The sequence below is a fragment of the Psittacula echo genome (genome assembly GCF_963264785.1).
Source record: "Psittacula echo genome assembly, chromosome: 8".
In the NCBI taxonomy this organism is placed as follows: Eukaryota; Metazoa; Chordata; class Aves; order Psittaciformes; family Psittacidae; genus Psittacula; species Psittacula echo.
The window spans coordinates 17,031,409-17,055,723 of NC_137744.1; the positions used below are offsets into that span (position 1 = coordinate 17,031,409).

At 47.3% G+C, this 24,315-nt stretch overlaps 1 protein-coding gene across 3 annotated transcripts in view; it reads left to right on the forward strand.

Moving 5' to 3' along the window:
- GAB3 (GRB2 associated binding protein 3) overlaps window positions 1–24,315 on the forward strand; it is a 64,391-nt gene that overhangs the window by 34,793 nt on the left and 5,283 nt on the right. The window contains exons 2-9 of one of the 3 annotated variants that reach the window (XM_080624628.1): window positions 8,450–8,753; window positions 14,573–14,789; window positions 15,213–15,691; window positions 18,242–18,297; window positions 19,377–19,632; window positions 20,710–20,833; window positions 22,481–22,583; window positions 23,822–23,935. In XM_080624628.1, the coding sequence (XP_080480754.1) occupies window positions 8,450–8,753; window positions 14,573–14,789; window positions 15,213–15,691; window positions 18,242–18,297; window positions 19,377–19,632; window positions 20,710–20,833; window positions 22,481–22,583; window positions 23,822–23,935 (1,653 nt within the window). The remainder of the gene's footprint in view (window positions 1–8,449; window positions 8,754–14,572; window positions 14,790–15,212; window positions 15,692–18,241; window positions 18,298–19,376; window positions 19,633–20,709; window positions 20,834–22,480; window positions 22,584–23,821; window positions 23,936–24,315) is intronic. The other 2 variants (XM_080624630.1, XM_080624629.1) reach the window with 2 other exon arrangements.

The following is a 24,315-nucleotide window of genomic DNA, read 5'->3' on the forward strand; positions in this document are numbered from 1 at the left end:
CAGATCCCTCTGGGCACTGCTTTATAGTGATGCTTCATCGCAAAAAATCCGGTTGTTTCCTGCAAGTGTGAGACTGCCATTGCTGTCTTGTTAGTCCTCACCAAACACAGCCAAGAGCAGTGTGCCCCACAGCCAAGTGCAGTGCGGTGGGAACAGTTGGGTCCTGCCTGCATCACCATGCCCCAGGGCAGGGCAGGCAGCCCTGTGATTTGACACATTGCAGTCCCGCAGGTCTTGGTGTTTTCTAGTGTGGCAGGGTTCGTTGTAGCTGGAATCCAAGCTGGCAAATTCTTTCCCCATAGCAAGATCTTGTGGAATGAGATGCACTATCAGCATCTTCCTCTGTAAAGCTCAGGGACCCATCTGGGCAATGTGACCAAAGCACCAGCATTTCTTCTGTGAGAGAGCCCCTTGAGACCCACCTGCTGGGAGCCATGAGGACAGCAGTGTGCTTTGTCAAACAATTCCTACTTGCATGAGGAGCAAAGGGATGCTCTGGCATTGTGCCAGTGTTCTCAGAGGAAACTTCTAATCCAAATGTTTGTGAGAAGCACAGCTCTCTTTCTTTCCTGCTCTTACTAAAGGACAGAGGACATGAATAAAATGGCATTTCTTCATCCAAGCATCTGCCTTCTTCCGCCCCCCCCCCCCCCAAATGCAGTTGTGTTATTAATTTTACTTTCAGAACTTGTTTTCTTATCTTCCACAAAGTTTTAAGAACTTAGAACTCCCAAGTTTTTGGGTCACTGTGGCTTTGACCCTTCATGCCCAAATGAACCCATTAGCTTTACAAAGAATCTGTGTGTTTATTAACTAGCAGTGACTCATTCTGTTGCAGATGTTTGTATATGTAAAGCACCATAAATATTATGGATTAGGATGTAGAGCAGGCAATGGGAACGTGTGTAGGTTAGCAGGCGAAGTATGACTCTGGGACTTTTTCTTCTTTTCTTTAGTGTGTGTCGCTTTTTCTTCACAAGCCACAGGTTTCTTTTTGTGAGAAACAGAAACAAAGGAACCCTCTTCGCTGCTACAGGACGTCATCTTACGATGCATTATTACAAAGCTTTCATTGCACTTACAGCACAGGAAATTTTTTGGTTGCTGCTTTTAGACAATTCATGTATCTGTATCACCTTGAAAGGAAAAAGGTATTTCCCCTTCCACTCTGTGCCCTTTGCATCTCCCCTGAGGAAGACTTGTGCTGACTTTCTTGAAGCAAGGTTCATTTAGAGTCATACTGAAACTACACAGTCAGAAAGGCGAGTGACTCAACACAGGGCTCACAACTTAGCAGATGGAAATACACTGTTCACTGTCGTCTGTCCTGAACTCACCGTAGGATGGTCCTTTGCACAGGATGAGCCAGACCATTTGTGCTGGTCTGTGTTGAAAGTTATTTTGTACAGGAGCACTGGTTAGCTCGCAGCTTCTTCCCACCATAGCTGAGCCCTAACCTCAAGAAAACGGAGATGTAGTGGGCATGAACAGGCAGGGAAGAGAGAGCTGATGCTTTTCCAGCACCTCAGTTTCCTGGCACCCAAGGGAGAGATGAGAGAACATTTCTCCTCCTGTTCTCTGGGTTAAATAGAATACATGCTTGTGGAGGCAGAGGAAGGCTCTAAGGGAGGAGTATTCCTCTCTGAAACTGAGTATTTACGGGTTTTTTTTTTTTCCCAGCCATAAAACATGAGTTTCAGCCTCTCACTGATGAAGAAGTTTGTGAGATCTGAGTCAAAAACCAGACAGTAAGGGAGACAAAATCCAAGAGAAGCATTGAACCAATGTGTGATGGGCAATGAGCTCAGCTGCTCCCGGAGCGCTGCACAGGGACATGCTGGAAAGGACAAGCAAGCAGCCTCATTAGGGAGAGATTTATTATGCAGAGCTGATAGGAGCTACAGACCAACAGCCACAACTGAAGTAGCAAAACCCTAACTCCAGCTGGGTGGTTTACGAGGTCCTTTTCATCTCACATTTCTGCGAGTGAGTTACTCGAGTGCTATTACCGAGCAATGCAGAGTACCAAGCAGAAGCACCGAGAGCTTTATGCAAGGGTCTTGCAGTCCAAGGAGCACAGCCTCTGCAGGGCTGGCACTTTTGTCTTCAGAGTGGCACGTAGAGCTCCCAACAGTGTCCTCAGCTTTTTGAATGCAAGGACACTGGCTGGGAGCTGGTCCTGATTCCTTCCCGATGCACAGGTCCCTCTTGCAGGGATCGTACTCTGCAGCCCCAACACCGCCCACTCTGTGCAGGCAGGAGAAACTCTTAACTTAATTGGTCTTAATGGCATTAGACATCAGCTGCTTACAAACCTGTCTACATATGAATTTTAACTTCCTCCTTTAAGTCATTTATGGGAAATGTGATAAAGTTCCGCCTAACTTTTTCCCCCAATAATATGTTTTAAAATTGTTCTTTAAAAAAAAGACAAGCTTTGAAAACTTGTGTCACAAATGCTGGCGCTCCTGCGGGACTATTAACCTGCTGCTTACCTTGTCCCAGGAATGAACGTGGCTCAAGGCAGCAGAACCACAGTGAGTAGCAGGAGGAGTGCAGCGCACACCACAAGCTGCAGGAGACAAGCCATGCCAGACCTTTCTCTGGTGGGATTTGCTGTTTCTCTTCCCAAGGGAGTTTGCAGATGGAAGCTATCCCAACTGTTCAAGTCTTTCACTGTCCTCCACATCACTGAGCTCTTGAGCTCTTCTTTCAGTGTCACACCTCCCCACAGCAGGCCTGGGGACAAGCACATGCCCTTTGCTCAGAAGCATGGCTGCAAGGCTGCCAGGCAGACAAGGAATCAGTTCACATCCGCTATTCCTCCTGCTTCCCCTGGCTGTCCCCTGCTCTGCATTCTGTAAAATGAAGATTATCCTCATGGGGGAGTTGTGAGCACTAATTTAGCTGGTAAAGAATTTCAAGTTTGTTGGCTATTCCCTGCTTTGTTATTAAAACCAGAAAAAAAATCAACCCCCCATAGGATAAGTTATATTTCAGGCCAATTTAACTCATTTAGCTGGTATGCGCTGTAATTAATTATTTAGATGTCAAATACTGGATATTTCATACATACAACTGAAAACATGGTCCTCAGACAGGAGGTAAGTGATGAAGATCCTTGGCTAAACCTCTGCCACCTCTCATTCTGGCCTTGTTTACCAGCCAGCTGTTTTCTCCGCCCATAATAGGTTTTGTTCACACCCTGCTTTATCTGACACTGCAAACATTCACATGTACTAGCAGCCCCTTTTAAACCTCACACCACTTACTCAGCAGAAGCAGAGACATCAGATTGTGGAAGTAGTGATCCCTTTCTTAGAAACCCCACTGAAATGGAAACAGAGCTATTCCTCTTCCCTTCAGAAATGGCCCTGTAATTCCCAAAGTGAAAAATTCAGGAGCAAGAGACGAAAACACTGTTAGCTGGTGTTGCACAAAACAACATGCTGGCGTCCGACCAGTGCTGCTGCAAATACTTTCTTCCTTTTGGCACTGAACTATTCCACTTACGAAGGGCAGATGAAAATTGCTCTAGATTTATGCTGGCTCTTGTCTGATTGTAGTTGTGCTTTCCTGATAAAGCCTCCTCTCTAATGCCAGCAAAGCTTCAGAGGACATGTAGATGTATCATCATCGTCTCATTCCTTCGTCAAGAAGGAACTAATTTCAAGAGGCCCCCATACAAGTGTAATATTTCTTCATGACATGTAGATCCTTTCCATAGTGCAAGCCTAGGCTGAATCCCAAGAATTGGTTCCTATTTAAGTATATAGGTTATTTAACCATGGGAGTGCAATCTTTCACCCCTAAACTGAGCCAAATTCTCTTGTAAATTTGGCAGTGTGTGCAGCTCCAGACTAACTATAGTCAGATACCATTGGCTCTGATGAGCTGAAATAACACCCTTCTCACCATAGCCCCACCACTCTGGCCATCCTGGCTCCTCTGGTGTCAGCTCAAGCCACTGCAGGGGATGGAAGGTGCTCCCTAGCCTGACACCAGCACCCCGCAGCAACACAGGAACTGGACCTCTGGGCAAGGCTCATGGTGATACTGACTGTGCCATGCCACATCATGTCCTATGCCCCCATCATGTGGGCATAGTTAATGCTGCAAAGACAGAAAAACAGGGATGATGGGAAGAGCTGTAACAGGGAAGGAGGAGGCAGTCTTGTGACTTGTAAATCATAGAATCATGGAATGGTTTGGGTTGGAAGGGACCTTAAAGCTCATCCAGTTCCAACCCCCTGCCAAGGGCAGGGACACTTTCCACTAAGCAGGTTGCTCCAAGCCCCATCCAACCTTGCCTAAATTAGATGGTAACTACACTGGAGAGGAGCTGCTGTGGGGCATGACTGCCGGCCTTGTTGGGGGCGCCGGGCACCCTCTTTACCTCTGGCCTGGGCTGGGGGGCCCCACCCCCCCCCATACAGCACAGCATAGTACAGGAGCTGCCTGGGTCCCTGCGAGCTAAAAGCTGCTGCCAGCATCTTGTCTGGCCAAGGCCTGCCACAGCTGGGATCCCGGTGCCTCCAGTGTGCTGCATGCCTTTCCCTGGGGAAAGGAGACATGTAGTTCATTGCAGGCAAATGCCAGGAAAATGAGGAGAGGCTGTTCAGCTCTTGGAGGTAAAAGCTTCATGCTGAAAGGTGTTACAAAACTCCTGCTTTGCCTATGCCATGGAACAGTGCGAGTCCTGTCTATTGGCAGTGTCAAACCTGCTCGTGTCCATTCGCAGGCAAGCTAAGAGTGTCTCAAAAACTTGGCACATTGTACACACAGCATTTTAGGATACGCAACAATGTTTTGTGAGTAAAGGCACATATCAGTGAAAGTTTCCTAATGGAAGTGAGCCATTGGGGGGAGACAGTGACAAGACTGGATATGTCTGATGGTACAATGAAGCTGATATTAAGAGCAAGCACCCAGGGAAGATCTGGTCGAATCCTCTCCCACCATCCTACCCCCTTCCTGGTGCTGGTCTGCGTGTGTGCTGGGTGCTGGGGCACCCGGCTGCAGTGCTCCCCTTTCTCAGTGTGGGATGAGGTGGTTTCCTCTGGTTTTACTGCCTTAGGTGACAGGCAAGGAGCAGTGCTGGCACAAAGCAGCAGGCAAGCTCACCAGAGACCATCACCCTGTCATGGCATCAGCACTGGTTTCACGAGGTGCTGAGTGCTTCTGTCTTTGAGCCCTGAGCCCGTAAGTGCTGATTCACCGTGCTGCTGACTCAGGCTGTGCCTATTTAAAGGCTGCTGTCCCTCGGTGCCTCTCCCTCCCCTCAGCTCCAGGTCCAGCAGCAGGTCAGTGGCACAGACAGGGTGTTTGCTTCGGTCCCTGCAGCTCACAGTGAGATACCACCATTGAGTGCAGAGCATGTTAATATCTGGGGCAGTGAACAGCGTCAGCCAAGGGCTGTTAGCTTGTCCAGGCTGACAGTATCTCCAAAGGGCAGTTCCTCTGTCCCTCTCACCACCACCTTCCTGCGTGTTGCCTACAGCTCATGTGCTACTCCCAGGAGAAAAAAGCACTCTGTTAGCAGCAGGACAGGGCTGGCTGGCTCCATAGGACACATCACGAGCTCAGGGAATGCTGTGAGGGTGGCAGTGCAGGAGACGGAGCGGAGAGGCCCACCCTTCCCAAGGGCAGTGCAGATCTGGGCAGCTATCTGGCATTCCTTCCCCTCAGCCCAGTTGTCACGGCTGCCCAGTCATGATAGCCAGTGTTTTCTCACTCAGCCTGGGCTGCTCTCCTCTCCCATCATGAACCTCACTGACTGGGCACCTCTCCATCTCCAGTCTCACAGCGCCAGCCAGCTGATAAGCCTGATCAAATTGTATATCTGCAGGGAAACAGGTCAGCAGGCAGCTTCTTGGCTAGCACAGAACCAAAACCAGCAGAGCTGCAGCCGCTCACACCATGCCAAAACCAGCCTTACCCTCCAAAAAGAGAGATGAGAACTTTTCCATGAACCACAGCTGCAGTTTTCTCTCTCCTCTCACCAGCTGCCCAGGTTGTGCAGAAGCTCCAGCCCACTTTACACTCATGAAGATTAAAATGCTAAGGAAATGGGGACAGGTACTGGGCCATCCTGCCTAAGGGTGTTGTACAGCCATTGGCAGGTAGCCCTGAGCTGGCCCCAGCCTTGGCGCTCAGCTCCCCATAGCTGCATGGGTGTCACATAGACAAGGCATTCCCAGCTGCTCTCATCCCCTCCATCCTCAGCAGTCTTGGGGAGCTTTCATAAAGCTTTTCTCTCTCTACCCTAGTAGCCTGCTTCATTGAGAGGCAAAGGAGCAGGTCCTGTTTGGCTCACACCTCCTGTAGAGTTTCTCTTTTGTTGCTTAGGGGTGAGAGTGTGTTAGGGATTGTGACCTTTCTGTTCTGGTGTGTCTGTGGGGTGTGCATTAAGCACTTACTGTGCAGCACTTGGATTACAAGAGGCAGAGATGTGGACTCTTTCTAAGGCTGTATATATGAGATACCTGCTGGGCTGTGTTCCGCTGTTGAAGCTTGCTAGGCAGGAAAGTGTTTCCTCCATTAAACATTTTTCCTTTGTTTCTATTTCCTTTGGGGGTGGGGGGTGTTCTTTTTTCTTTTTCCCTGGCTCCCACAGCGTGAGCCTTGTCTGAGATCTCAGTGATCTGTTATCTCAAGCTACTTTCAGCAGAGACCAAATCACCTTCAAACCTCAAGAGGTCATGAGGGCAAAACTTCATTTTCTTTGTGCAATGCACTTTGCACCTTACCTCTGCTTCCTGTTTATTCCTGAGGTGTCCTCCTGCTCTGAAAACCCCTCCTTTACACAGGGGGTACTGCTTGGTCAGCCTTGCAAGAGCTCCCTCTATGATGTTTCATTCTTTGCTCCCTCTATATTGTTCTTGAGGACTTTTTTTTCTTTCAAGCTAGATTAAGGTGCTGCCAGGCTGAGGAGACTGACTTCTAGATGAATGTTTGGGTGGCAGACTGTGGAAAGCTGCACTGAAGCAAGTCTCTTTTGAGTAGGAAACAAAAAAACCTCCAACTTTTTCTTGACAAATGATTGTTGCTATTTTTTGTTGATCATTTTAAACTATAACCATGCCCATAGGAATTCAGTGTCAGCAAAATCTCTAGTGCCTATATCGATCCTAAACTGTGCCAACAAGGATGCGTACAGCTTAGTGAAAACATCCTGAACTCAGTTATTTTGCCTTAAAACCAAATGGCTGGCTGTCTTTAAAGTGACAGACAGATCCACTCTTTGAAAAGGAGCATGATTTTTAACTCTAAACACAAGCCATCATCAGATTTACATTGCTGTGACATGTCATTTTGTAAAGAATGAGATTCATGTAGGGCAGTTGTGGTGGTGGTTGTTCAGATGTTCCTTTAAATGAACTTTAAACTCTTGGGAAAGTAACTAAAGCAGCCAGTGGCCATGGTGCCCAAGTTATTGCAAGCACTTGGGCAGTGCGTGAGCCCCTGGGCACCTTTCTGTCACCACGGCTGGGGCAGCTGCAGCCTTAGCTTCAGCCCCTTTAGTCTTTCTGGTTTGGGTGTGACTTTATCCAACACAGGTTGTATGGACTTCGGTAAGGGGGATGCTCCCAATGTCTTATTTTAGCTATTCTCTGTGGAACAGAGCACATGGTGGATTTCTTCCATCCTTTGGAGTAGGTGCGTTGGTGACAGCTGTAATCAACACAGAGGTGCTTATACTGTTGGTGAACAAAAACAGCTGCTGGGCAAAAAAAGGAAAAGTAGGTTATTTTGTTTCTAGAAACCTGCATGGAGCTTTGTAAAGTGATGCTGCATCTTAGTCCTGCCAGGACTTCCTCTAAACCTGTATGTGACCCATAACGTCAGTCACAGGCGTCTAAAAGATATCAGTGCTTATCAGGTTTGCTTTGAGTTGACGGTCACTTGAAGTAGTGCCTGCATAGATCATATCCTTCTGTAAGGTTTGGAACTTTTCTGTTTAACTTTTTAGCACTACAACTCCTTAAGGTTTGTTCTGGGCTTTCAGAAGTAACTGGCAGCTCATTAACAGCTTTTTTATTGGCACTGAAAGCAGTAGGAGTGAAGCTGCATAAGTCATTAGTTTATGTACTGCAGCACAGGGTGCAGTCCTAGGTGTTTTCAGGAAGAAAAATGTGTTACAATCTCTTCTAGGTGAGATTATAACACCATAGACTAGATGGTGAAGTACTGGGTTTTGATTGTACTATGCTGGCAGGCTAAGGATGAGAGGAAGGGAGAAGTCCTGCTCCTATTGACCTCCAAAGGGACAATCCTCTGCCATTTTTCCTATCACAAATGCAAGCTGATAGCAAGCATTTCATATCTAAGTGGCGTTTTGGCCAGCTTATCAAAACAGCTATAAAGCCTAAAAGAGAATGAGCATGTGTGTGCTGATTGATGTATTATGTGGCTGGCACTAAAAGGACTCTGTTTGTGGCATTTGCAGGCATGGCGGAAGCGCTGGTTTGTGCTGCGCAGAGGCCGCATGAGCGGGAACCCGGATGTGCTGGAGTACTACAGGAACAACCACTCCAAAAAGCCCATTAGGATCATCGACCTCAATGAGTGTGAAGTGCTGAAGCACTCAGGGCCCAACTTCATCAAGAAGGAATTTCAGAACAACTTTGTCTTCATTGTGAGAACCACCTACCGCACCTTCTACCTGGTAGCCAAAACCGAGGAGGAGATGCAGATCTGGGTGCACAACATCAGCCAGATCTGTAACTTTGGACATCTAGAAGATGGCACAGGTAGGATCATGTTCATCTTGGGGGTTGGGAGGATGACCAGTGGCTCACCACAGCAGCACACGGTGTGAAAGGAAGCATGGACCTTGTTGGGCTGGGCAAGGTGGTGTGGGACTTTGTTTCCTATAGCTCCACAGAGCACTGCGATGCTGCTAAACCCTGATTTGATCAGGGATCTCACTGCAGCTGGACAGACTTAATAGCTGGCCACTTGGTCTCATTTTGATGAAGCAATTCCTGCTAGAACAACAGCAGGTCCTTAATAAGAAAAGGTACTGTTTATGTGAAAAGCTGACTGAGTGTTATTTTCTGGGGCCATTTATTTTGTTACATGTCCCATACTTATTTAGTTTGGTTAATGTAAGACACCTGTTCCAGGAAAGGGTCCTGCAAAACTCACATTTTCTCAGGCTTTGCTGGATGAGGAATGTGCACAGGCCTGGGTGTATATGCACACACATACATCAATGACAAAAACACTGAGCCGTCTTAGACTTTTAATGAGAATTAAAAGTAAAGAAAAGGCAAAGGACATGAGAGTGTTAGTTAGAAGTGTGTGTCTGGACTTCAGAGATGGTCCTGCCAAAGAAGCATAAATTCAGCTTGTTTCGCCAGGACATACACCTGTATATACTCAGTAGGGTGAATTTCTTGGAAAGCTTCCAAGAATTAACTGCTCCAAGATGGATGTAGCCAGTAATTAAAATCAGGACCTGTATCATCATTAACTTACCTTACATATGAGACAATCGGGCTCAGATAACAGCAATCTGTCTTTCCCTTGACATTTCCAAGGGGCAGATACAGCAGCAATTTGATAGCTTCTTAGGAAGTGAGTCAGAAGGCAGTGCAAAAGCAGAAAAGGGTGGTGATGGAGAGACTTGATCCCAAGGGCAGCAATATGTTTGGGGGTATCACAGTGTGCCATGGTCCCTGTGCTGCTGTTCTCAAACTGCTCCCGTTGTCTGCAGCTGCCATGTAGCCATACCATTACCTTGTAATTTGAAAAGAAACAGAAGTCTATGGTGAGATGTTTTGTTTTAATCTATCTTAGTTCCTGGCCTTCTTTTAATCTTCTCTTCAGTAGTTTATTCTGAGAGGAAGTGGGAGTCGAAAGTGCACTGCAGTGGTCTTGCTGTAAATGTGATGTGTGCTCTGTTCCTATTCCCTTTAGAAACCACCAGGAAAACATGCTGACATATTTTTATGTGCCAGTACAAACTGCTCCTGAATGCAACTAGCAAACTAGAGCTGGTAGCTTTGAGGGATTGAAGTCAATAGCTCTTTGCAGTTTGGGTATAATTTGGGATATTCAGTAACCCACTTCCTATAGATCTGTCCTTGCTGAGATGTTGCTTTTGCATTGCTACTTCTGATGCAATATTATTTTATATATTATTTTACCAATTATTCTGAAAATAAGGTAAGTCTGTCCATGCAAAACAGAAGAGAGAAAAGTAATCTTTGTGTCTCAGATGTGTGTGCAGGCTGTGAGGATGTGTGTAGGGAGATGTGACCTGTGACAGAGGCTATCTGCCACAGTGACTATCCCAGCAAGGATGCATTTATACTGGGAAATGTCTATTCTGTTATGCTGGTACAGTGCAGTATCGCTCATAAGACTTACAGGTAGGTTATACTCAGAGTGTTACACAGTGTATTTGTCTCCCATCGAAGAGTGCAGTGCAGAGCCTTGGTTCAGTATAAAGTCTGGCTCCTGAACTTGCAGACTTTATGACAGGTGGCATAAGCTAAGCTTCCAGACATGCACTTTCTGTATCTCTAATGGTGAGTAGCTCGTAAGGTCTTCTATTTATCCTATAGTCCATGCTGCTGAGGTCAGGTTTGGGGTGTGTTCAGGTCAGGCTGCAGGGCACATTCAGACCCTCCAGTTTAAATCTGCACAGTTCCACAGGTTGCGCATCACATTTCAAACAGTTGCTAATTGCTTCGGCTTTTTGGAAGCATCTAAATCCCTCAAGAGCCTGTAGGTTTAAACAAATTACCCTTCAAAATTAACATAAGAAGAGAAAAGCTCTGTTAAATGCCATATGCTTTTTTGACTCGAATGATACTGTGTTAAAAAATAATAGTCCCTGAAATGAATCATCAAAAGAAAGACACATCAATTGTAGGAAATTTTAATAAGCAGTTCTGTATATTAAAATAAATCCCAAAGCCAATATTATATTATGAAATCAATCACCTTTAATCCTTGCATCTCCGAAAATTTGCTGCGACTTCAAGGCCAAAACCTGCACAGAAATCACAGCCACAGGTTCACTCCATGACTCAGCTTTGAACACCATCCCGTTGTTCCCGGTTAGCCCCTTCCAGTAGCAAAGAAGCTGGATCAGCAGCCAGGCCCTTGTCATCAGGGGCCTCGGGGCTGACGTGCAAGCAGCCAGATGCAGACTGAAGCTAGCAAAACCGCGGCTAAAGGACAGTGTTCTGTCAACAGGAGAGGGACGGCTGAGACATGCGAGGGACAGGCAGATGTCAGGAAGCACCTGGGAGGGCGGCTGTCGGGAAGGACCTGCCAGCAGCAATCAGCGCTCTGCAGCACTCACTGCCACGCGGAGCCGTGCTGGCTGCGCTGAAAATGATGGGGGAGCTGGCACCTTCGGGGAGGCAGCTGGAGAGGGAGGAAGAGGCCTCTCCCTCCCTGTTTTCCTACCAGTTCTGTGTAAGATCTTGCTTCCACCTCTGGTGAAGGCTCCCAAAAGAGCAGTTGTTCTGCACAATGGACCTATGGCCATGCAGAGGATTGAGAGGACACCTGGGCCAAGAGGCCGGGCAGGGGAGGGGATGAAATGAAGTGGAATCATGGCATACTTTATCCCATATTCAAGCTGAAGTCACGATTGATTGACACAATGCAGTATAGCATCTTTCCACTGGAGAAACTGCTGTGGAAGTTATTTATCCTTGCTCATACCCATCCTTGCCCATTGCTGGGAACTTTTTCCCTTCTGCTAGCTCCTCTGGTGGTTTCTTTGCCTCCTTAAATGTCTCCCCCTTTGTTTTTTATTTTGCCAGTGTGCACAGACCCTGCCATGGCATGGGGATGGTTTGGTTCTCCAGGACCTTGCTGCAGCCACACTGGGAAGCATCTCCTCAGCCAGGGCAGCATGGTGGGAGCAAGGGGAGGCAGGACCACAGCACTGAGGGGCTACCTGGAGGGACTGTACTCTCCTTGCAAGCATGCCTTCTCCGGAGCATCTTCACATCATTTCCCCCTCCATACAGAGAGGTGCAGACAGTGTCCTGGCAGGCTGGCTCATGGCCGCACCTGGCTCTTGTGCAGGAGCTCAGGGGAGGTGTGACAGCTTCTCCCAGCCCATGGGAGATGCTGGAGGACAAACACTGGAGCTACTCCCTCCATACTCCACCCTCAGCAGAAGACAGTGACAAAGACTCAAGGCTGCTTTTTAATCTCAGGCTTTGGTCCCTGGCCAGGAGGGTGGGTGGCATTCCTACCGCCTCGGTATGGCCATGCAACCTGATGGGTGGTTGCTGTGAGCAGGACGCCCCTAATTCACTGCGTCCTTGCACTGCCGCTGCACCATAGCAATTGTGGGGGAGTGGGCTGGGGTCTGTAACAGTAGGGAGAAGCCTTCTGTTCCTCCAACCAACGGCCCTGGCATCAATGCAGGGCAGAGATCTTTCGGGTTAATACCCACTGAAGCAGTTATTTTGGCAGCTGAAGCCCCCCGCTGTGTCTCTGGCAAAGGGAATGGCAGGCACCAAACCTATTCTCTGCCTTCTCACTGTTGAAAGTGGCCATGCATAATTTATCTTACCCAGCTGCTGTCACTGTACAACTTCAATGAGTGCTGATTTGGTTACCAGCAGAGCTGGCAGGGACAGAGACAGTCTGTTAGGAGCTGGCTGCAGGTCCCTGAGCCCCCGAAGGTTAGAAAAGGGCAGGGCTGTGCTGTCCCCATCCCTCCCTCCTGCTCACAACACTTGCCATGTGGTCTGCAGCTCACAGCCTTTTCTGATGGGATAATCCGTGGTTAAACCCTGTGAGTACCAGATGGAGTTCAGGCCTGTTTGTTCTCTTGTGTTAATAATCCAGAATGTTATTAATTTCTTTCTTATGCATTGTGGCAGATTTTAGTTGTCGGTTGTCATTGGGATTTTTTAAATATGTGGTCAGATGGTAACGTGAACGTGCTTCTCTGAGATCCCTATGGAGTTCTCTGGTGCATATTTGATCATCCTCAGCTTGCAAGACAGCTCCTGAGTCCAAGATTTGAAAGCAGAGTTGCTGTCTGAGCCAGCACAATGAACAAGAGAAAAGTTATGTTTCAGATGGGAAAGCTGCAGCTCTCAGCTCTGCTTTGCAAATGTGAAACCCCATAAAAACCATTCCTTCCAGATGCTCACTGGTGAAATCCTGCTGCTATAAGCACCTGCTCAAACTTAAGCAGATAAGAGAATCACAGAATGGTTTGGGTTGGAAGCTACCTAAAGTTCATCGAGTTCCAAACCCCTGCCAGGGGCAGGGACACCTTCCACTAGAGCAGGTTGCTTCAAGCCCCATCCAACCTGGCCTTCAACACTGCCAAGGATGGGGCAGCCACAGCTTCTCTGGGCACCCTGTGCCAATGTCTCATCACCAGTTTAAGCACTTGCTTATGTGATTTGCTGACATGAGGTCCACCACTGCACCAGACCTTGAAACTTAACAGGAGGAAGCATCAGTGAGTCAATACTGGTTGATGGGAAGGAAAGAGACAGCTCCCTCCCTGTTTTAAAGGAGTGAGGCGTGGGGTAGTACAGGGAGAGAGAAAATGTGCTGGTTTACTCTTCTCATCGAGATCAGCAATAGGCCTGGTTGAAGCCCATGGTGGCTGGTGTGGAAGTCAGGGTCATTAGAGGGTTTTGTTTGTGCTTAGTGATGCTGTTGTTTAACCCCCCAAGCCTTGGCAGCCCCTCCATCTCTCCTGACCTGGTTGCACACATACCTAGCATCTCCCAGGGTTAAGAAGTAACTGCAACAACCCAGGACAGTGCCAAGACTCCTTCATCCCTTCTGCTCAGCCGCCCCGGCTCTCCAGCAGGGATGGAGGCTGGAGAGCAACAGAACAAGGCTTGTCTCTGCTGCTGGGCAATGATCAGGACAAATTGGCACAGGTGCCTCAGCTGTGTGCTGCCAGTGAAGGGTGGCTGGAGGTGGACCCAGGGCTAAGCAGTCAGCCAGCTCTGTGCAGCCTAGGCCAGCCCTGCTCTCTGCAGCCCAAATCTGCTCCATTGCCCTCCACCACCCCTTTCTGTGCTGGGAGGACTGGAGTGCTCTGCCACTGAGCACAGGCTCCCGTGAGCCTTGTAGCCTCTAGAAACAGTGTCCCTTTTCCCAGCAGAAGCAACAAGCCAACTGGGCAATGACAGCTACACCACAGCTCTCCTGGCTTTCATGTCCAATCTAGACAGACATAAGGAGTTCACAGACAAGTTCAGAGGTGCAACAAATCCAGCTGCTCCATGAGCTGCAAAGCTCACTTTTGTTCACTGAGATGTAGAGTGGGAAGAAATCAGTCCTTCTCCTTCTCACCATTAATTTGACTTGTTGGACATGAATATTTGAATTAGGTCCCAAAAAATACTTGCTAAGACAAACTGCTGTGCCTCAGCACTCTCCTCAGCAGAGGCTGTCTTCATTACTGTCTGCAGTAGGGATGCTACAACTCTGCAGGAGTAGGGGACCCCAGAGCAAGGTGGGTCTGCACCTTCTGCAGCCCCTCGATTTGGCAGCTGGCAATGGCCAGGGTGAGCCAGAGCTGTCCCTCATCTGAGGCCATCCATTCCCATTGCAGGTTCAGTGGAGAGCCTGTCTCACACGACCTCATCCCCTCAGCCATCGCCAGCCACCTCTACCCATGCCTCCCGCATCGCTGACCCTTCCTTCTCAGTGGACCACACAGCTGCTGATGCGTCTGCTGCGGAGGAGACCCCCAGTGAGTCGGAGTCGGTCTTCCTCCCCGACTACCTCTTCCTCTCCAACTGCGAGTCGGGCAAGCTTAGCCACAACAGGTAGGTCTGGGCTCTGCCAGAGCCACCCTCTGCCGGCCCAGTGATGCCCTGGGAAACTGGGACAAACTGGTTCTTGAGCCCTGCCACTCGGGGTAGGCTCCTGCGCACAACAGGGGACCATCAGCCTAATCCAATTTACAGGGTTTTTTTCATAGCATAGATTAGCAGTCAAGTATTGTATGTTGGTCCTGTCGCTTTCCTGGGTGGGTGGCTGACGAGCTCACATGCAGCCTCTCTCCAGATGCCCATTTTGCTGGCTGCTGCTCAAGGTGCTCCACAAAGTGCCCCAGTCCAGCTCAGGGAGAACTTGCACAACCATAGGGAAGGGACAGTTTTAGTCCTGAGCTATGGGGTTGTTTACATTTTTGCTGTATGCTTACTCAGAAAAGGAAAGCACAGGTCCTGACCTCTGTGTCTGTGCAGGTGTGACAGCTGGTCAAATTCGGACAGATCTCTGGAGCAAACCTCATCAGACGATGTTTTTGTCGACTCCTTGCAGTCCCAGCCTGCCTTATACCTTGTACAGCCGTCCAGCGCAGGCACTGTGCACCAGGATGGGGCCCCGCTGGCCAATCCCAGCACCGTGCCGAGAAACATAGACATTAATGGGCCACCCAATGACATTTCCTCCTCTTCTCCACTGCTGGGGACGCCACTGACTCCAACCTTTCAGATTGAAAAGAGCCAAAGCGTGCTGCCCTATGGTGTGACCCAGCTGGATGTCCTGTCCAACACCCCTCCGCCGCGGCCACCCAAGCCAACCCACTTCTCAGACAGGAGAGGGGAAGAAGTTGGTGGTGGGACCCTCCAGAATGGCCACACAGGGATCTGCCGGGCTCAGGTTGCTCTGGTGCCCAGGAGGATCTCCTTGTCCAGCTTAGACAACGTGAGGAACTGGAAAGGTGAGTGCATCTCTGAGAGCCAGAGAAGCAGGACCGGTGAGGGACAGAGCTGCCCCCAAGCACAGAGCAGGTGCTAACCTCCAGCTGTGCCTTCCTGTTGTTCCCACCATGAAATCACACAGCACCCAAAGCTACCTGAAATGCTTGTTTCAAATTAGTTCAGACCTGCCCCTCACATTCAGCTACTGCTCCATAAAAGCCTCCTCAGTGTGCCCCCCATGGGCAGCAATTTGGCTGTGATCTCTTCAGGGTGTCTCATGGCTTGATAGTTTTCTATGCCCCCTCCCTCTCCAAAAGGGAAAGGAGTAGAAGAACAAAACTTAAAAGCCAGACACTGAATCAGGCAATGCCAAACTCTCTGTTTATGCAGGTCAAAATGTGGGCTTGCACATGGGAAATGCCTTTGTAGCTGTGCTGCTCCACTACTTCCAGTACTTTCCATAACAGCAGCATGTCTTTACACAGCTTAGAGTAAAGAGCAGGAAGCCAGGGAGACACTGGTTATGGGATGTAATCCCAGTTCAACCAGGGACTCTGTCCTTGAGTAAATTCCACTCTGTCCTTGCACTTCAGTCAGGGTAGCCTGAAAACCCGCTGCAGACTGAGGCTCTCCTGCAAAGCAAGTTCTGCTCTGAGCTGAGGTGACTTATTCTGGAAACACCACCATGGCAAACAGAAATAAGTCAAAAAACAGAACATCAAGGTGTAAAAAACCCAGCATACACAGTATGAGAAAGTCTTATTTTGTGGAGCCACAGAGAATAAAGAGAACAGAGGGAGGCAGCTGGAATACCTGGCTGGAAATCATCAAGTATTTTGTAGTGACGGGGTATTTTTGACGAGGAAGAAAATGTAGGTTTTTAAGGACAAGCGTCCTTAAGATTCCTGCAGTTTGAATGTTGAACCATTTGATCTTGCTCTTAAAGCTCAGAAGCTAAAGCAAGGAGACCTCTGCCCAGCCTGTTTATCAGTGTACAAACAATTCTTGGAAGGCTTCTCACGAAACACCCATCAGAGGAATTGGTATTCTTCCTTATCAGTTACTTTTGGTTGCTCCCCAAAAGGTGCTGCTCTGCTCCTGCAAGGGTGCTGCTCTAACGCCAGTGTGTGTGAGACAGTTAACGTTCCTCCAACCCAATTCACAACCAAATGTTTTTAAGAGGATTAAGTGGCCAAATGTCATGTTCCGCTACAGTGCTGCAAGGTTATCTCTGCCTGACAGGGGGCAGCAATGAATTAATAAGTGCTGCTATTTTTTCTTATCCTAAGCGCAGTTGAAACTATTTGAAAGGTTAAACTCTGAATTAAAATGTGCTTAACAAGAAAGATCAGAAACAAGGAACAGGGAGAAAGCAGCTGTTCCTCACCAGCTCCCTGAGTGAGCCCACTCCAGTTATTTACTTCGTGTTTTGCCCTTGGCAATCTGTAAAAGCTGAACAGATGTAATGAATCCAGTGCAAAGGCAGTGTATGCTGATTGCAGTGCCATGAAGGGGAGCGAGCTGTGTAAGCGTAAGGCACCTGTACCCTGGCATCTGCTGGAGTGTTGTGCCTCAATGTCTTTTTGCCGAAATAATAAATAAATGTAGCTGTCCCAGGACAGTGACTGTCTCTGTATATCTGCACTAACAGTATTGCTTTGTTCTTGTTTAGCACCTTAGCCTTTTATGCTGATACCAACACAAAATTGCAGTGCGGTTCTGACATCTCCACCATAAGAGCAGGGACTGGATTAGCATGGTTGCAGGGTTTAATGCATTCTCGCAGGAAAGCTATTTTCTGCACAGAAAATCCTTTTCCAAGAAAGAATGGCAGTTGTAAGCATCTCCCACTGTTGATGACCTGTGCACTGAATTCTGGATTTTAGGGGTTTTGCCATTTGCTTTAAAATTAAAATTGACCTACAGCAAGACAAAGGCCAGCCTGCACAAGGGGACACACTGACTGGTGACCTCTTCTCTGGCTGTTTGATCCCCATCAGCTTGAGCCACTTGTGCCACATCAGCATTTCTGGGTGACAGAGAGAAGAATTTCTCTCTTACCATTAGGTTCCCTGGTGAACCTTCTGTACAACAACATGTGCTTCCCTGGCACCTTACATACAAGGCTCCTAAATAACTTTCCAAACAATAATGAATTAATATTCCCTGCAGTGCTTTTTCATATAATTTATCCAATCGGACATGGGAAACAGAGCAGGACTAGAGCAGGAGCTGGGTTTAAATGTTTGCTTTGTTGCTTGCTCTCCACACCATGCCAGTCTTTCCCCAACTGCTTGTGTTACAGGAAGTGTAAGTTGTACCTGGATTGCCCGTGAGCATGTTCCTTGGTTTCATCATGCTTAAAACAGACGTAATCACTTTTGAAATGCTACTGAGTTAGTTCTGGTCTTAAGTGTTATTGTATTTCCTCATTTAGGGTAAATACTAGGAGTTATGGAATCTTTATGAAACTCGGGTTATATTAGAGCCATTTGCTTTACTCCAGCATTATCTCTGTACGGTTGCACTGCCTTATCACATTTTTAATCACTTTAATTTTTCCCTTGCAGCAGATATGGAAGGCAGCTCCTTAAGAAGTCGGGATAAGAGGCTTAGCTTAAATTTGGTAAGTAAAGTACTCTGCTTGCGTAAATTTAAAAGACTGGCACAGGACAAACTTCAGAAAGTGAATCATGTCACATTCTGATATCCAGTCAGTCCTCTGCTGTGTTCAGTGGAAGAAGCTCTTGGCTTTGGGCAGCTTCAGTGCTGCTGCTTCATGGCCGTAGAAAACCTTTGAGAAGAAAGGGAGGGGAAGGCTAAAACCCTGAATACACTCTTTTTAAAGCAGATGAAGCCAGATTTATTATGAAAAAGGGTACCAGTAGCCTCGGGAATTAAACTGTTGACACAGAGCACCTGAGAACAGTGCTTATCTGTTGAAAACAAGGGTCTGAAGAAGCCTATCACTTCATGATCCTGAGGGATATCTCTTCTTTAAGAGTCTCCGCTCACAAAGCACCTGTGATTCAGGACTCTTGTCAGATCAAGCTTCCTCATTTTGCCTTTGACAGCCATGGTTATATGTAGCACCATCACACATCACATTGCCAGTCTTCTGTCTGGTGCTAGATACTATCTTCTGCGTGGGTCTTGGTTTTTTGCTGCTTATATGTAAGCTCTGGTGGTGGGCAACATATATATTTCTCTCCTTTGAAAGCCTGAAAGGTTTGTAGTCAGTTACTCTTATGATTCAGCCAGCACTAACCTACATTAAATGAATTTCTAATGTTTACTCTCAGCTATCAGAAGCAACTTGTAGGTTTGTGTCTGCTCTCTCAGCTTCCACATTTGCAAAGATCGTATGTTCTCCTTTCACATGTTTTTTTGTATGTAGGAGCCTCTTTCATTTTATAGATCAGAATTACTGATGGGAGAGGGAAGTGCAGCCTCACTGAAGCTGGAGGATTTAACCTACTGAAGTCACCAATCAGTTTGGTTCTAGTTTCCAGCAGTGACTTGTAAAGCTCAGAAATGGACTTCTTCAGAGCTGGAGTGTTCATCTAAACTCGCACTTTTGTCTTGTGTCTTTCCAGCTTGAGCCTCTCATGTCAGGACTGGCCTTGGGCTCAGATCTCTTGCCAGCTTGCAGGGGTTTAGCTGTTCATTTGTTGACCAGTTTCTTTTCCTTCTTTGGTTCTGAAGCCCTGCCGGTTCTCCCCACTCTACTCGACTGCTTCAGACAGCACAGAAGACAGCTACGTGCCCATGCGCCCCAGCACCTCTCCCTCTGCGCCTGGCTCCGACTGTTCACCCGACGGCTACATCCCCATGAGCCCTGGCTCAGCCACGTTTACCTTCCCCGTCGTCAGCACTGAAAAACTCACCAGCCCCTTACCTGAGCTTCCTTCGGACCTGGAGCCCCCTCCAGTGAACAGAGACCTCAAGCCTCGTAGGAAATGTAAGCTCAGACCTAAAGTGCAATTGGCAGCCAAGGGAGCCTGATAGCAGGGACAGGGGTGGCCTTCTTTGACAGTGCCCTGGGGGTATTTTAAAGGGCTTCCCGCTCTAGAAGAGGGATTGAATTGCTGTGTAAGTGGCTTATAGTACTGTAACATGGGGTGACTCTGCAGGGGTTTTTGTGAGCATGGGAAGAGTGTCCATACCTGTGTTTGCAGTCAAAGACCAGCTGACTGCATTAGCATGGTGCATGGCTTCAGGTCCACTCTGACTGCAAATGACCAAATGGACATAGCCTTAGAGAGACAGCACATTAAACCCAGCAGCTCAGAAGTACATGTACTGCTGTCTCCCTGACCTTCCAGGAACAGAACATCCAAACACTGAAATATTCAAACTTGATGTGTGGGCTGTTGGTTAACACTGTATTGGGCAGGAGCAGCTGTCTTGTTTAGTTAGGAATTTCCTGCAGATGCTTTTACTGATGGCAATTTTCCACTTCTGCTTTTCATGGCATCTCTAGAATCTGGGTTGCACTTCCAAAGGATATACTGGGGACAAAATTCAGCTTTGCACTGGAGAAATTGCCTAAACCTAGCCTGTATTAAACTTCTTTGGGCTGCAGAGAAATGGTTCAGGAAATGCTACTGTGGAGACAGAAATCTAGACCATTGCCAGGAAGCAAAGCTCAAGCTTAGAGGGTTTTGGGAATGGAGTGGAAAATGGATGTTGACTGGTGAGAAGAATGATCCTCCACGTGGAGGATGTTTTTGTCTAGAGGAGAGCCCAAAACCTGTTTTTACCTGTAGGCTGAACTGGCCGTTCCTCTTGAGGGCAGCATATGCAGAGCAGATTTGAGGCAAGCACTGGTAGGGCACTTGCTCTGCTTATGCCTGTTGTATTTATTGTGTTATTTTAGGGTAAATGAGGGACTTTGCCCTCCCGCACTGACTAAAGAGATCATTTGTTACTGGTTTCTGTCTTGGTTATATCTATTATACTCTGTGAAAGTACTCTGTTAGGTTCTTACTGTTAATATAAAACTGCATTTTTCTGAACAGTCGGTACTTTTCTTTAGCTCTGCTGTTGGAAATGCAGTTCCTTTTGTATCTACTTGCAGCACGGCCACCTCCTCTGGACTTGAGGAACCTCTCCACAATCCGGGAGCATGCTGCTGTGACCAGGATGTGGACTGTGCCTTAGTAAGTCATCAAGAAACCTGCTGTTCCAATCTTTTAAGCATTAACATTGTGGAATGTAGTTAAAAATAACTTATCACATCCCACAAGAAACGGTTTCCTGGCAAAGTCCACAAGTAAAAATTCCCCAGGGCTCCTTCCAGCATCCCCCAGGCTTTTGCTGTCTGTAAAAATCAAGGCTCCCTTTCACAATGGGAAGCTCCAGAGGGTTCAGCATCATGCAGTGATGCTCAGTCTGTTTTGAAGGTTCCTTTCAAAAAGACTGGAGCTGGCCTGCACTCTGGCGTGGCTGCTGCAATAGGTAAAAGCTTCACATGCCTTAATTATTCCCTTTCAAAGTGATAGAGGTATTTTTGTTCCTGAGAATTAATATAGCGAAGGAGAACCAAGTAAGATAAAGATCTGTCTGACTTGTAGCCTGGGTGTAGGCTTCTGTGCTGCCACACAGCAATTCAGACTTCATCTGTTGTTTTGTTACTTTTGTTACTGGAAATTAGTTGTGGGGTAAAACAAATGCATTTGGTCCCAAAGCCCAGGTAGAATGAACAGATGACACTGCTGGGGGCCAAGGGCAGTCTTCAGGGAGCTCATGAGTAGGGGAGGACTGCAGCCTGCTGGCTGAGGGGATCTTGGCACTGTGGGGAAAGGCAGACAGGAGAGCCAGCTGCATGCAAAAGCCAGAATTCCCATCAGCCTTCGCTGCGTACCCCAGGCACTCTGGGAAATGTGGAGTCTTGCTAGCATAAGTGCCAGTACAGGGCTTTTCCACTGCCCTGCCTCAGGTAGTCACTTGAAGGGCAAAAGTGACACGAGATAGACCTTTTCTCATCGCAGACCCCTCTCTCAGCTGTATAGTCCAAAGCTGGTTAAGCCCTTCAGTCCTGCGTGCTGCCTGTTAGGGAAACCCAGTAGCCTGCCTCCCAAGCATTCCTGCCAGAGCACTGTGGTTAATTAGTGCTGACACAGTGCAGAGTGCTGAAGGATAACGAGCTCGGAGGGAGTTTGCATGTTTTACATTAACAAAACTAAAAAAAGAAGTATGCCCGGAACTAATAAAGCAAAGGAATTATACTGCTCATGCTGCACAAAGTGGCCATCTAATTTCCTAACAACTAACCCCATTGTGCTAGCCTGCAATAATTTACTCACGATATACCTCTGACAGTTATGGTAGTGGGAGAGATTTCCTGATACAATGGCTGAGTTGCAGCCCTCTCCATAGCACAGGCAGCATGTGTTTGCATTGTGTTCAAAGCCAGACAAGTTCCTCTGCATGCACCTCCAGTAGCTGATTAATTCACACCAGTCTCTGAAATGTGGATACCCACACAACTGAGTAACTGCCCCACTGGCATATATTACCCAGATGAATGACATCTGTCTCTGTGCCCCTTGTTGAGTTGCTCAAATGTTTTATGCTTTCTGTCATATCAGAGATGACAAACTTTCATAAATCCCAGGGGAAAAAAATCAACACACAGCCACATAGCACAATTTTTCTAGAACTAAGGAGTGGTTTTGGACATCCTCTCCATAAAGGCTGCAGCATTAGTGTGAGTTTATTCACCATATGGACTGTGTCAGGCTTTGGCTTCATTTCAGAGCATCTGTAAGATGCTTCCTTAACCTCTCCTGTGTTTTCCTTCATAGCAATCGAATGAGCTTTATCTCACCAGAAAGAGACGGTATTAATTCAGCAAGAATATTTGCCAATTCAGTTTCCGGAGAAGAGGAAGAAAGTTACATTCATATGGTAATCTTCATTTTCACACAGCCATCCTTTGCTTTATTCTGCTCTGTCACATTGATGGAGAATGCAGAAGTTTGTTTTCTAAGAAAAAATGTTGAGGAGGTTTGTCCTTTGCCTTCTGTGTTTTAAAAAAATGATGAAATGGTTTTAAAGCAAGGACAGTGAGACCAATTTACGGAGAGATGAGGGGAGCCCTTCTTCTGCTCTGCAGAACTCAGCTGTTCGCCCACGAATGTTGCTGAGCAGTTCCAAGAGATCACAGAGATCAGCCATATTTACATGAGAACTCATTAAGGCAAAGGAAAATTAAATCTTTTCACCTTTTAAAAGTGTGCCCCACAAAGTCTCCTAGGAAATGACAGAAAGCCGTTAGTGCACTTCCTAAAGGAACACACCAAATATTGTGCAGAAACAGAACTCCCATTAAAGTCTCCTATTGCTTCTGCTTTGGCTGGTGGCACTAACCCCACTTCCCATCCCACGAAAGAAGAACATCTGGCTTTGTGGCTTCCTTTTCTTCATTCACTCTTTAGCCGTATCTTGCAAAAAGACCAGAATCTCAGTTTCCTTTGAATTTTAGGTGGAAATAGATCACAAATCCCTTGATCTGAGCCAGTGTCTACAGATCTGGCTCCAGAGCCAAAGCCCAACAGCAGTGGCTATAGAAACATATTGCAAAACTGACCACAGTCTCTGTGAACCATAGTCTCAAATTTTAACCACACCTCTACTAAAGCCAGGTCTGCTCAGGAGGGCAGTTCCAGTTGTAACTACTCCCCATTTGATTTTTCTAGTCAAATAAAACCATCCATACATTTGTGGTCATCTGTGATTTTCCTGAGATTAATTTTCAGTTCCTAAATTTGAACAGAATTATCACCATTTCTTCAAATTCATAGAACGATGATGATTAAGAGGGCACCCTTGCAAATCTGAGCCTTCCACGGCCTTGAGCTGAGAAATTGGGTACAAGTCCTTCCTGGTGACATTGTACGAAGGTCAGCCCAGTTTGCTTGTTTTGCCATAATTCCCAGGAGAAAAAGGCTCTCACAATTTCTTTATGCCACCCTGCAATTAGTCAATGTTACCCTGTGGTTAGTCACCAAATGGCACCCTTGGCATAGGTGCTGACTCCCCTCACTTGCGTTCTGCCAGATGAGTCTCCCACTTCACAGTGTGGTCCTGCTTCCTTTTAGGATCATGTTTTAAGAGCCTTAAGTGTTTCTCTTCTTTCTCGACAGGAACACAGACAGGCAACATCTCCATACAGTGGTGCTTTTCCATGGACAAGGAAATCTAACCTTGATTACTTAGCATTGGATTTTAATTCTGCTTCCCCATCCCCTGTACAGAAGGTATGAGACGTCTGAAAAACCCCACAGCCTTCTGTCTTTTTGTCTGTTGGGAGGAAAACAAGACCAAGATTCACACTCTGTTAGGTGCCCTAGGTGCCATGATGAAGTCAGTTGTGTTTCCAGCTAACTGCATTTGTGGCAGGCTCAGGATTAATATATTAAAAGCACTATTAGGATGAAAACAAGGTGTCCTTAGCATGACTCATGGGGTTATTGACACAAGCAGAGGGCACGAGGCTGCGCTGGGATGTGCAGCCATGAGGGCTTGTGGGCAAGCTGCTTGGTGTTTGCAGGATCTCGGCATTCTCTGTCATTTTCAAGTCTCCACAAACCCTTTCCTACTAGTTTTCCCCCAAATCTCTCTGCAGTAACAAGTTACA